The sequence below is a fragment of the Squalius cephalus genome (assembly GCF_949319135.1).
Source record: "Squalius cephalus genome assembly, chromosome: 4".
Taxonomy (NCBI): domain Eukaryota; kingdom Metazoa; phylum Chordata; class Actinopteri; order Cypriniformes; family Leuciscidae; genus Squalius; species Squalius cephalus.
Window position 1 is genome coordinate 14,649,168 of NC_137125.1, and position 14,643 is coordinate 14,663,810.

A 14,643-nucleotide genomic window follows, 5' to 3' on the forward strand; every position below is an offset into this window, starting at 1 on the left:
TTAGCTTTGTAACTCTGCAGTTCTTATACACATGCACAAACAGCTACATAACACACTAAAGAAAAAGGAAAACGCGAGGCGGATTCAGGCTCCTCGCACCCCTCAGAAACCTGACCATCAGGTCGTGCTTACTCAAGGATTTTCTATCAACTTCATCATGATGTGCGGCAATAGAGGCAACATACACTTTGAGGGTGGATCAAACATCTTCGAGGGTCTTCTCAGTCAGAAGAACACCACTCAATGAACAGATTCCACTTCAGAGAGTAAGCATGCCTCGTAGAGGGTGCTCTTGCAGAAGTGATGGTGTCTATGACTGCTTGTGGTATATAATCTAGAACCTCCACATCTCGTCCAGGGACCAGACATGGAGTTTCCCGAGGTCTGGACGCAGGTGCTATACGGTGCCCCGTCTCTGAGAAAGGAGGTCCTCTCTCAGAGGAATGGGCCAGGGAGGTGCTGTCGATAGGAGTATCAGTTCGGGGAACCAGGTCCGGTTGGGCCAATAAGGAGCAGCTAGCAAGACCTGCTAGGACTTTGTACTGATATGCTTGAGTCTCAAACGCAAGCGCAGGAATGTGTTGCGGAAGGAAGGAGACATGAAGGTACACATCCGTCAGGTCGATCACTGCAAACCAATCTCGGGGACAAATGCATTCAAAAATGTGTTTTTGTATTAGCAACTTGAATGGAAGCTTGTATAGGGCCCGATTCAAGACTCGCCGGTCCAAGATTGGCCCTAATCCACCGCCTTTCTTGGATACAATGAAATACAGACTGTAGAAGCCGGTCTTCATATCGGCTGGATGGACCGGCTCTGTCACACCCTTCGCCAGTAGGACTGCGATCTCCGCACACATGACGGGCCCGTTCGCTCAACACCGAAGTGCAGTGAACACCCTTGAACTTGGGAGGGCACCAGACAAACTGAATCGTATAGCCAGGTCTGATGGTACGGAAGAGCCAGCTGGATGGGCTGGGAAGCGATAGGTGGTGCAGTGAGGTGGAAGACAGGGACCCGACTCGGAATGCATAATGGCCTGAAGTTGGGTCTGAGTGTGCGGTGCAACACTCACCTGTTTCCATGGGTCGGCAGGGGGTGCGTGAGAGGGCGTACTCGGGTCTTTGAACTGCACCAGGCTGCCGGCTGGCAATACAAGAAGGGGCTGAGGGCTTTACAGGGTTGCACAACACCAGTCTGGCCCTCTTGGGAGAGATAGAGAAGCTGCTCTAACTGAGAATTTGGGTACCGCTGGCTGAGACGCCGGTGCCAGAACAGAATTTGAATCAACAAAGGGGCTGCTGAGACGGGTGGGGCTGTCTTCCTGCGAAGTCTCAACGTCACAGTAGAGCTGGCTGTGGAGTTTTGTTTTTTTCGCAGGGCCTTGGTGACGAACAGATTGAGGGGCAGCCCCCGACATAAGGGATGGTTCCTGGTTACCTCAGCCTGCTTCTGAACAGCGGAGAACCACTGGGCAGTCTCAAACAGTGTCGCTGATAAAGGCCACCATGTGAGATGGGAACATCGAGAAAGTGAACTCTGGCATGGGGGCGCTTCTGGACTGCCAGAGTGGACATTATCTGGCCGAGGGCCAGCGCTGTGACTTTAATCATGGTTAGTCACTATGTACAGCTGAACCCTGACTCAGAACTACCTTCGTTCATTTTGAGTGTTTTGGCCTTCCCCCGACTTGCAGGGTTGCCATCACATGCAGGGAAGAGGCAGTCTGCAGTAGCACAGCCGCCCCACCATTTAGGGTAGTGAGAGAGGAAAACTTTTTCTATAGATTTAGGCATGTTTGGCTTGCCATATAGGCGCTAATATGCTTACATACTGCCAAAGTTTTTCACACACCTGCGAAGACAAGGGGGATGGGGCAAGGCAATTACGCGTCGGCCAAAGGAAAGCATCGTTGTGAAGTCTGAATCCGATTCAGTATGAGCACACACACACCATTATAGTGGAAAGCTCAGCATCATCTTCATTTCCAGAGCATAACAGCCCTCTCTCCAATGCAGCGACCGACATCTGATCCTCCCCTGGAACCCTGAATGAAATGCTAGGTCCCTCATGAGGAGGACCAGCAATTCCATCCGGAACCTGCCAGGCATGTGAGACAGTGAACATGGCCGTAGGACGGCACGTGGCATGCTGAGCAATACGAACAACGTGCCGACGTGGTAATGAACCACCCATGGGTGCAGTCTCAGCATGTTTGTGACGCAATAGAGTGAGGGGCCCACAGGGATTGGTTACCGGGCAGGGAATCCTTCACTGTAATCCTCAGTTCACCCTGGCTATTCAGTGAAGAAGCCCTTTTCTGTTTGCACCAGCAGAGGAACTAGATCAGGGTATAGGTGTGGTATATCCACCTCATTTGAGGCACTTGAGCCTCGACCGTGTATCAAGAGCGCCGAACGAAGCGTGCTGGGTTGCCGTGACAACCTGTGAGGTCAGCCGGCAGCTCAACGGCACACTGAGTGGCTCAAGCCTTTACGAGAAAGGTGAGATGAACAACGTGCCGATGTGGTCATGCTCTCATAAGAGAACATGAACCACCCACGACACAGTTTCAGCACGCTTAAGCCCAGGCATATGAAACTGTGATCGTGGCCTTAAAATGAGGATAGGAAACGACTGCATCCAGAAACACACTTAGGTTTAAATAACATCTTGAAAAAGACGCAGTGTCAAACCGTGTATGCTCTTTCAGGAAAACTTATCCCTCTGGTGCCGAGTGTACAGGGTTATGGCCACGGCTACACAAGCAGGACGATAGTGCAAGCCTGATGAGAAGGCCCAACCTCTATCAGCTGATTTAATCAGCACACTCTTTGAAGACGCAACGTTCGAACTATGAAAATAGCTGTTTTGTTGGCTCTCTGTGAGATCGTGGCCAGCGTTGTCTTTCGTTGTAATCCAACACCAGCTTTGAAGAGGCGTTCTCCTAAAGAAGCAGACTTGTTTTCTTCTTTTTTGAAGTTAAAACACTCTTAGATAAGATTGTAGAGCAGGAACAACCACTAGGTTTCAAAGCAAAAAGCAAATATGTGACGCACCTCCTGCTCATTATATGCTCGTGCTGCAAGGCAGAGCGGTTGATGCAATTATCACATGCCAATGTGCATTGGCTTGTCTTGCCGAGCACACATTGATAGAAGACGGCGAAGAAGAAGTAAGTATACGAAGAAAAAGATGCGACGAGGTAAAAAGAGCTGCTGGTCTCTTTGGTGTCTGAACACAAACACCTGTATGACAAACGCCACAGCGACTAGAAAAATCTTGTTAACCCCCTGGGGTCGACAATCGCGCCGGCTTGATTTGCTCGCTTTTTTTCTTATCAGTTGTGGTGGATTTTAATTAATCAACGTTAATTAATCAACTAACATTTGTTTTTCTTGCAGGAATAACATTCATATGCTTTTAATGTGTCAAAACTCTTTGGGGAAAAACTTGTGACTTTGAGTAGTGTCTATGGGTAAAAATAACATAGTTTTGGGAAGTTAAACTAGACAGTCTGTTAGAACAAATGAAGTCATCATTAAAACCTTGTGATAAGTAATCACAAGATCAGAGTTTGCTTTACCTAGTAACAGAGGGGTTTGCATATGAAGAACCAATCAAATAGTGGGGAAATTATGTAATGCAGCATGAAATTTATGCCATACCCTGATTCTATAAAAACTGTTGTATATGTATTTTTCGGTGGGATTCTCAATGGAATTTGTCTGAGATCCTCCGGCCTTGCTTCTTGGGAGAGATTCCCTGAGAACTGCTCGGGAAGATCTCCTGGCCGTGATTAAAGCATTTAAAGGACATTTGCAGGTCTGTTTGTCAATTTATTCCTGCGCAGGAAGCTAGTTTAGGAAGGAAAACTAGTTTAGGGAAAACGAGTCAGAATAGCAGGTGATCTATAAAGTGGGGACGTCAGGAACGAGACCCAAAAGATAGAGCCAGGTAGTCAGTTACAGGTGATCTATAAAGTGGGGACGTCAGGAACGAGATCCAAAAGATAGAGCCAGGTAGTCCGGTGATCTATAAAGTGGGGACGTTTAGGACGAGACCCAAAAGATAGAGCCAGGTAATTAGTTTAGGAAAAAATCCACGACACAGTTCAAACGAGACACGAAATACTGTTGAAAATGAACAATAACTCAGCGAATACTCAGTCAAACAGGCATACAGACACACAGGCATGAAGCTTGAATTATCTTCTTTTGAAAGAAGTAATTTGTATAAAAAAACTAATATTCTCAGTTTATGTAATATGTATGAAAAGAGAGAAATGTCAGTTGTTCTCATCTCAGCTCATTATTTTTAATGTGACCACGCCCACGGAGAGCGCACGCTATTCAAACGCAATTGACTGAGGCAATCCATGCAAACTGTGAACATATCAGCTCGATAAAACACATCAAGTTTAATCAGATCATTGTACTTGTTTACACCGCCTCGCGGCGCTGTGAGGAATAATACTATCGTAATAATAATAATGGAAAATGTACCTCAGAAGTGCTGGTATTTCGAGGAGCAACGGATCAGACTGAGCTGAGGAATACTGTAGTACGTTTTTTTCATTCTCAAGTGAATCGCGTTTCTTTGTGTGAATGAATGAACGGCAGAGATGCACACTTTTTACCACAACTCGCAAAAAGACAGTTTAAATTTGAATCGCGTTTCTGTGTGTGAATGAATGATCTGCTTTTAGTAAACTGTATTGCTATACTGAGATGAGTAAAAATCGACTGAAATATGTTGAAATAAAATGTATTTGTATAAGAAACGTATTAAACTGCAAATTAACATATAACATATATTCCTTATAATAAAAACGAAAGACCTATGTTACAGACATATGAAAGACAACATTTCGTTGACTAGTTTTGGATAGATTATACATTTTTACTGTAAAATATCTGCCACCTCAAATAAGCTTTTGTTTGCCAATTTTTGCTCATATGTTAAATAGTATGCTTTGTCAAAAATAAAGTCATCAAATAATATGTTATAGTGTTTGTTCCAATGTAGCCTAGGCTATATTCAAAGTAATGAATCCTTAACTTTGAAATATGTATAATAAAATGTATACTTTAGTTTTTACAAAGAAAGATTACACTTGAATTGTTGTTGTAATTGTAAACCTTTTTAATAAAAAAATATATTTACAAGGTAGATGTAAACAAACTATTGAAAGGTAAATATATTATTTAATTTTTCTTTAAATAATTTTTATTGTGTTTTATTAGTGACAAATTTGGGGAGAGGATACATATTTCAAAACTGAAAATACAGTATGAGAATTAACTGCACTTACTAGACATTACTAGACATGTTTGCCTTGGATATTATACAATTTACAAGCACAATTTGAGAAAAAACAACAACAACAACAAAAAAAAAACAGATGCTTCCAACTGTGAACCAATTTGGTAGAATATATACATATATATTGCTCTTGCATTCTTTCTTGTGGCTCAGCGACACACCTGAATGAATGGCTCATTAAGTATGCGGGCCCCATTGTCTCCTCAGGTGCAAACCACTAAATATGCATGATGGTGTTGGATTGTTGACGCCCACTCGCATATTGCCTTTCTAAACAAAAAGTGTCTTGCAAAATTTAAATCAATGTATTGTTTTATGTGAATGATTAGGCAGGATGATTTTCACATAATTTTGAAGAAAAAACTCTAGGCAACAAAATGCATTATTCAGAAGTCTTATGGACACATATTTAGTATGTGTTTTGTGGCCTTATTTCAGAAAGTTTCATTTTTCGTTTTTTCAATAGCCATGCATAAACATTATTCTCTCAAAAATACAAACATGTACATACATGTTGCTCACATATTATGGTAGCCCTGTTTGTGCTAAATATAGTGTAATTACACCTTTGCCATTAATATGTTTATAAGCAACTGAAAAAAGCACAAATGTCAGGGCATGTCAGAACATCTCAAGGACCCCAAAAACACCTCAGACCACAGAGGGTTAAGAGTGTAAGAATTGATTTTCCTGCTAAGACAAAAGATGAGATAAGACTCACCCTACAATAAAGCAATAAAACGCACCCTGGACAGAAGATCGCAAAGAAAGAGCACAGGACATTGTCTTGCCCAAACTTATCTCCTTGTTTATATATGCACCCCCCCTCTCCCTCCTCCCCCCGATTCAAGTCACTAAAAGTTCACTAAGATTGTCTATATATCACATATGATGTATCTTGTAAATCTATTGTTTTTCTTTTTCATGTTTGGTATCATTTTAAATGTCTCAGTGTGATTAGTAAAATTGTCTTAATTTCATTGCAGTCATTGGTGTTATGAGAAAGATTGAAAACTTAGGAGAATTCTGTTCTCTTTGGGTGGTGTCTCTTCAAGATATCTAATAATTCTCTCCTCTCCCCCGAAACCAGGTGTTACCCCCCTGGGGTACATGAATTGACCCAAAACAACTCAAAAATATTTATACAAGCCTTTTGTTCTGGTCTGGGTATATAATGGAAAGTGGCAGAGCAGTCTTTGGGAACCTGTAACCAGGAAAAAAACCCACACAGTGGTGTGTCAGTGTTTCCCCAAGTCTTACACATGGGACACACTCACACAACACTGAGTGTCTCTGTCAGGAATGTATTGCTTACTCTTAGAGTCATCTTTGAGTAATTGATGTCATGTATTTATTATTTCTGAATTGGCTTTTAATCATTTACTTGTGTAATTGGCAGGATACATTTTTACCTGACAAATAAAATGTTACATTTGAATTATTCTGCATCATTCTGAAATCACTATTCGTAGTAGATTACTGTGTAGTCTGGTGTTCCTGCAAAGCCACTCCAGGATAGATCAAACTGAAGGCACTAATGAATGGAGCACATCATTAAGGAGACCTTCCGATTTCTGACTATCAATGACTTAGCACGTTGCATCTTGCAACTATAAAAAAGAAAATACACCTTTTGGGAAGCATAGGGCGACCGCTTAACCCTCTGAGGTCGGCAAACGCGCCGGCGCGTTTTGCTGGATTTTCTCCACATTGTAGCACTATAAACTTAAATTACTCCATCATTTATGGTCATACAGAAAAAAGAAATATAAAAAAAGAATCTGTGATATTTCTACTTTTGTATGTGTCCACTTACAATCAAATCAAAACATTGTGCTTTTGTAAAATAAAGAAAATAAACAGGGTGTGCTTTCTGCCTCTCCGTCGCGGTGAACTTTTTTTTCTTGAGCACGTCTATAAACTGAAACAAAACTCAGCGAATACTTGTCACACATTTATGAGCCATACACCTTTATAAACATTTAAGTGTGTACTTTTAAATGATCGGGTTCAAAACGAAAACAAATATTTTCTGTTTAAGTAATTTGTATAAAACCAACAAGATGTCCAGCTTCTCAAACGCTTGCTCATTACAGTTAATTTGGCCACGCCCACTCGCGCAAAAGATATTCACATGCAAATCTCCACATGGAACGCGAACGCGCTCGTTACCTCAACAACAAAACACTTCACTTCACTTTTCGTCGAGTTTGAAAGACGCGCCTGAGCTTACATTGGATTTAGGCTACCTCAGAAGAAGAAGAACGCAATTTGAAGAAAAGAAAGATTTAAGGTAAGAAATTCTTACATGTTTGTTATTGTTGCATAAATGTCACGTTGCAGTTGAACTGTTGCTAGATATATGGGGAATATTATAATATTTAGACCCGTGTTTACTGTTAGGCCTACTGTGTTTGTGGCTATCTGGTCAAACGTAGATATATGTATATGGTAACCATAATGTTTTATATTTGAGCGCGATCGCGTTTGAATGTATCAGATTTTGCAGCGCGATCGCGTTTGAATGTATCATTTGAAAATTTGAAAAGCAAAACACACCAAACGGCTTCATGTTTTTACTATTATCTCATTTCATATCATCATAACGAATGGAAACATTTGAAGTAACATGATAATCAATATATTTTTCTCTAGCTTGGTTGTTACTGAAATATTTTTATTATTATTTTACCCAGCACTGCGCATAGCCTATGCCTACAAGGCACAACAAACCTGGTGTTCATTTACTATATATTGTTGGAAACATTTGTGTGTGTGTGTGTGTGTATTTTGTGAACTTTAAAAAGCAATTTTAACCAGAAAAATCGAATATTTATTTCCAAAATCGTGCAGACCTTTCTCTTGATATCAGTATGTTCACTTTTTTTTCAGGGCCCAGATGAGTCCTGCCGACTTCAACATTCACATGAGTCTCTGGAACATGAACATGGTAAAGTGAAAATCAAACACCTTGGAAATTGAAGGTATGTACAATGTTTTTAGGAATGGCACAAAGGTCTCTGTCTTTCAATAAGTGCTTTTTTGCCATTTGTTGTGTCTATTTGGATTATGTTGTGTAAATAAATCCAAACAATTTAAAAGCCATTCTTTTTTAAATCTCCTCATTTACAGTATTGTGCAAGGTTGCTCAGAATGATGGGCCCTGATAAGCTCCTAATAGGGCCATTAGGGAGGTTCTTTGTCTTTCTCAGGTGAGAAAAGCCTTACATATTAATGAGGTTATCCGCCCCTTCGCATAAGGCTTATTCACACAAAACACATCGTAAAAATTTTAAATCAATATATTGTCTTCTCTGAATGAGCAGTCAGGGTGATTTTCACATAGTTTTGCAGCAAATATTCTAGGCTACGTCATACAATTTTCAAAAGTCTTGTGAAGAAATAATCAGTAGGGGTTTCATGGCCTTATTTCAGTGAGAATTTTTTTTTGTATTTTCACAAACCACGCATAAATGTCATTATCTCAAAACTACAAACTTTTACATACATGCTGTTGATATATTATTGTAGCAGAGTTTGTGCTGAATACAGTGTAATTAGACTTTAGCCATGAAAATGTCACAAGTAACAGAAATAACCAGAAATGTCAGAGCATGTCAGAACACCTCCAGGGCCCAGAAAACACCTCAGACCTCAGAGGGTTAAGGGTAAAATAGTTTGCACTGCATCCTCTGACTATTTCAGAACTGGTTACATTTGTGATCGTGAGCGCACATTCGCGGTGTGACATCACAAAGCGATACCGGGTCCATAATGAATGAATAATTGAAAATAAGGGATACTCAGAATAATCAAAGATCTAAATTAAGTCATAATCAATATTTATGATTATTTTCTAATAAGAAACACAATCTAAATTTGATTATCATTTGAAATTGGAGTCAGATTTAGCGTAGAGCTAAAGTAATATTGAAACTAAATACACGCATTATACCTTCGCCCAGACCGTTGGATTTCCGTCGTTGGGCCAATGGGTGGTCTTTACAAGAGGGAGTTGTTATGGAGAGGAATTGCTGATCAAATAGGATTCAGGGAGTGAATTTGCATATAGCTGAAAAACATCTTGTGTACGCAATAATCGTCTCGGTGTGCACGGGCTTTAAGGATGCACAATGCCGGATCTAGGCCGTATCCAGATCAGATGGAGGACCTGCATCTAGACACGACCACAACGCATCCCTGAAGTGTCAGCAGAGATTGTGTCAACTAGACTCTCCCCTCATCGACACGACAGCCATCAGCACTGATCCTCAACAAACTCGTCTCCATACCGGCGTGATGACTCCGATCTTCAACCAGATGGAACTGGATAAATATTTTAAATGTTCTGATCTAATCTGATTTCTGACCTATAATGCTGCCTGAATCATAATCACAGACTCTTTGTTCGTTGGCCAGTGGAGAACCCCTGACTGAGCCTGGTTTCTCTCAAGGTTTTTTTGTCCATTCTGTCACCTGATGGAGTTCTGGTTCCTTGTCACTGTTGCCTTTTTCGCTTTTGGCTTGCTTAGTTGTGGACATTAATATTCAACAATATTATTGAGATGCCTGCATTGACACCATTAAATGAGAACTGAACTGAGTTGGACGATGACATTACAGTTTTCTCCAGAGCAGGTATTCAAAAATGAACCATCACTGAACTTACTTAAGCTGGACTGTGATGCTATTTTCTTCTAGAAAAAAAACATTTTTCATTATTTCATTATTTTCCTGTTATCCCTGTAAAGCTGCTTTGAAACCTATTATAAAAAAATATAAATAAAGGTGACTTGACTTGACTGCTTATATATATAAATATCTACTGAACCCGGAACATCCCTTTGATTATGAATAACCATTAACTACTTGTTTTTCTGGAGAAATGTAAATCATTTACAAAAGACAGTAAATCAGGACACTATAAAAGGAACATGAGAGGCTGTAAGGATGAAGAGCAAGAGCTGGAAACAAACATCAGTGAAGAATGAAGGGTTTAGTATGTTTACTGCTGCTGTTGGAAACCTTTGTGTGTGTGTCGTACAGCATCAGGTAGATGGAGGACTCAATGAGAATGAGATCAGTCAACAGCTCAGATCTGAGGACGGAAGACAGAATCCACCTCAAACAGACACTTTGAGAGATGAAGCTTCAACTGACAGCCAACAAAACTGCGATCTGTGCTTCACTGACATCCATGCAGCGCTGAGAGAACTGACCGCCACCGTTACAGAGCAGAAAGGAAACATCAGAGAACTGACCGCCACAGTTACAGAGCAGAAAGCCATCAACAGAGAACTGACCGCCAACATCAGAGCTTTAGAGACGAGACTGAGGGAAGAGATGAACAAGAAAAATGATGGTACCTCACCAAAACATACAGTACACTCTTTTATCAATGATCCTCAAAGTAAAACCAATGGAATACATTGCATAGTGTAAATGTTAGTGTAAAGTTGAGTGTATAATGTGTAAATTGTGTAATCTATCTATTGCAATAAGTAGTGTGAATGTCATTTAACAGAATCTTTATTCCTTCACAGAAATATCAAATCTTACTCTGAGTCAAGTGGAGTTGAGAAAGGAAAATAGAGGTGAAAGTGTGCTTGAATGATGTTAAATTCAGTGTATTCATTCTCAGTGTAAAACAGTAATATACCACAATATTGCTTATATTTTTTTAACATCAGACAGAGAAATAGCTTTTTCAGCTGCACTGATGCAATCTGACAGTGGAAAATATATTGGTCCTTTTACCACTGAAATCACACTAACCTACAGGAACGTCTTCACAAACATAGGGAACTCCTACAACCCAGTTACAGGTATGATCCATGAAATGAGTCATAAAACTCAGTTTATAGTATTGAAAACCCTTCTGCTCCATTCAGACCTCTCTGCAGTTGTGTAATGTGTATTAGAGAATTAAATGATTTGCCATCTTTCAAAACTATCACACAGTGTGCTTGGTAATAAAGCAATTATGCAGGAAACATCTGATTCTGTATCTCTTGTTATTTGATTTAGGTGTTTTCACAGCCCCACTGAAAGGAGCGTACATGTTCAGAGTCTCTGTATTTGGTCATGGAGGAACTGCAGCAACTGCAGACATTTTTAAGAATGAAGAGCGTATGGTTGTAGCACATGCTCATCAGCCTCAGAGTAATTTAAACTCCTCTAATGGAGTTGTGTTGATCCTGGAGGTTGGAGATGTTGTCTATGTGAGACTTTTGTCTGGCTGCAGGATATATGATGACCAGTATAATCGCAACACTTTCAGTGGTTTCCTACTGTTTCCCTTAAGATAACAGGAGATTTGAAGAATGTGATTCCAATAATTCTGAACCTTCAGCGTATGATTTAAGATGGAAATCATGAAGAATCATTAACATATAAACCTGTATTAATGAGGACTAAAGTGTGTTTGAAATTTGCAATAGATTACTGTATAAAAGTCTGAGCTGTCTATACATGTAAGTTTGTTTTAAGAGATTCAGCACTGAGACATAACCCATGAATATCATGAATATCATCTGTGACTCAAAAGTGTTTTGTTAAAGCAGTAAATCTAAAAATTATAATTAGATTAAAATATAATAATATATTTTTTAAGTATAGTTTGTTGCTGATCCTTTATCTGTATCTCGTCACCCTACATACATAAATAAATAAGAGAATAAAGAGACATTGTGGCATTTTCTTTTCCTCATATTTTCATGAATATTTCCCCAACAATGCTTGCTATTATCATGATATCATGCTTATCGATCAAAATAACTGATTTTGTGGTGGCAATTTCCAGACATTTTTAAGAGTTTTATTTATCATTTACCGGATTATGTATTATGTTAGATGCACAATAGTCATACAGCACGATAATCGAGGACATAACTGGAAAAAGGATCAGGCAAGGCAAACGATAAGGTCACAGGCAGGGAACAAGAAACAATAGTCAGTAATACAAATAAGGCCCATACACAAGAAGACAATCACTGGAATAGAACGCTCAGAATGGCAGCCGGGTCAAACTATAGTTCACGAGGTGTGTGTGTGTGTGTGTGTGTGTGTGTGCCTGGCTTAAATAGCCGGGTGATGAGAGACATGTTCATGGCTAGGTATGTGGGCTCTTGGGAATTGTAGTCCACGGTTAATACTCTGGAGAGTGAGACCTCTGGTGGCCGATCGAGGGATCTCCAATGGAGTTTGTAACAAAAATAATAAACAATTTAAGACCTTGAAGGTATTTATGACATAAAAACTTGTTTTTGTATTTTGTAAAGAGATTTACAATCCAAATTTTAACTTGAATGTACAGTACGGCATGATTCAGGCTTAGACTTTCTGAAATGATCAGAACAAAGCAAAGATAATAATTCTATTACGTAAAAAACAGTGAAATTATTTAAAAGAAAATATTACAGATACATTTGTTTTAAATTACTAGTTCAAGATAATTTAGTTTTTTTAATTAGGATTTTATAACATAAAATATGCCATTTTTTAAGAGATGTACAATCCAAATTTTAAATTGAATGTACAACATGACACGATTCAGACTTTGACTTTCTGAAATTTACAAACTTTATAGAAAATGTATAATAATGAATCATGTATGACCATTTCATTCTTAGAAATTCATGACATAAAAAAATCTTCTTTTTTTTTACAATTAAAATAATTAACTTCATTGTAAAGCATGACATGATTCATGCTGAATTGAAACATTTGGATTTTCTGTAATGTTAAAAATGTAAGAAAATATATTTAAAAATAATTAATTTAATTCTTAATATTTTATAGTACAAAACACAGACAAAGACATAAGATAAAAACATTTTAATATAATTTTCTCCAGTAAACATATCTTGACTTGATCATGAGGAGTCTAAGGAAAAGGGGAAAAGTAAGGTATTGTAGCCTAAAAAAAATGTCACAAAAGGAAAAACTAGATATTTCTAAAACATCTGAGCTGAAAATGTTCCTGTAGCTCAATTGGTATTGCATTGCATTATCAGCACATCGGTTCAATTAGGTTCAATTCCCAGGTAACACACAAACTGATACAAATGTATACATTGAAAGTAACTACAGATCAAGTTTAAAGACATAAATGATCAAACAACAATAAAAGGGAAGAGAACCAAAAAGTGGCGCCAAAGAAAAGAACAGAATATAACAAAACAATCCTTATACTAAACCTAAACCTAACCAAAGAAAAAGGTGAAAAGAAAACCGAAGTCTTCGGTGCATCCGGCACCTAAATAGACTAACTACTAAAACAAAACATACACAGAGTGGCGCTCACTCTTAACCTAGTGTACAGTATCTAACAAATAAACAACACTACGGGCATTATGTATACCGCGGCATACTGACCTGTCGTTCTCTTTCTCAAAGAGCCGTGTAGGACCCCATAGCATTGAACTTGGACACACCTCGAAACTATTGTCTCTAAGATTCAAACATAAGTACTAAAGGTACAAACAAACCGAGCACAAAGCACACAACTCATTCCACTACAAAGAGCAAGACTTCACTATATGGATCTCAATTCACATTTTAGATAACTCAAACCGCTACACGAGCTCATGGTCGCTTCAGAGAGAGAGAGCATGAATGAGCACGCCATCCCTTTGAACCCAGCTGGACAACTCTGATTGGCTCCCGGGCGCCGCCCCAATGATGAGTGACGTCCCGCTAGGCCAGTCACAGCAGCCTGCGAGCCGAGAGCGAACTAGAAACAGAGAGAGATAATGAGCACAAACAATCAACACGTGCGAAATATACTAGCGTGCGCAGACCAGTGAAAACAAGACAAAACACACGTGGAACGTAACATGCATATTCACTCTGCGCATCGCCAGTGAAAATCGCTTGGGTATGAACAAAAAGATGCGCTGAAAAACATCTTGTGCGCGCGATAATCGTCTCGGTGTGCACGGGCTTTAAGGATGCACACTGCCAGATCTAGGCCGTATCCAGATCAGATGGAGGACCTGCATCTAGACACGACCACAACGCATCCCTGAAGTGTCAGCAGAGATTGTGTCAACTAGACTCTCCCTCATCGACACGACAGCCATCAGCACTGATCCTCAACAAACTCATCTCCATACCGGCGTGATGATTCCGATCTTCAACCAGATGGAACTGGATAAATATTTTAAATGTTCTGATCTAATCTGATTTCTGACCTATAATGCTGCCTGAATCATAATCACAGACTCTTTGTTCGTTGGCCAGTGGAGAACCCCTGACTGAGCCTGGTTTCTCTCAAGGTTTTTTTGTCCATTCTGTCACCTGATGGAGTTCTGGTT

General features: G+C 39.6%; 2 protein-coding genes across 2 annotated transcripts in view; one reads left to right on the forward strand and one right to left on the reverse strand.

The window, feature by feature from the left end:
- The window catches only part of LOC307157633 (membrane-spanning 4-domains subfamily A member 4A-like), a gene marked incomplete at its 3' end in the record, with an annotated part of 283,411 nt that overhangs the window by 174,524 nt on the left and 94,244 nt on the right, over positions 1-14,643 (reverse strand). The window lies entirely within an intron of this gene.
- On the forward strand, positions 10,277-11,988 carry LOC307156987 (uncharacterized protein; the record flags this gene model as incomplete). Its single annotated transcript, XM_079868717.1, has 3 exons — positions 10,277-10,688; positions 11,017-11,151; positions 11,354-11,988. The coding sequence occupies 3 exons, from the start codon at positions 10,277-10,279 to the stop codon at positions 11,632-11,634; spliced, it is 828 nt and encodes a 275-aa protein (XP_079724843.1). The 3' UTR covers positions 11,635-11,988.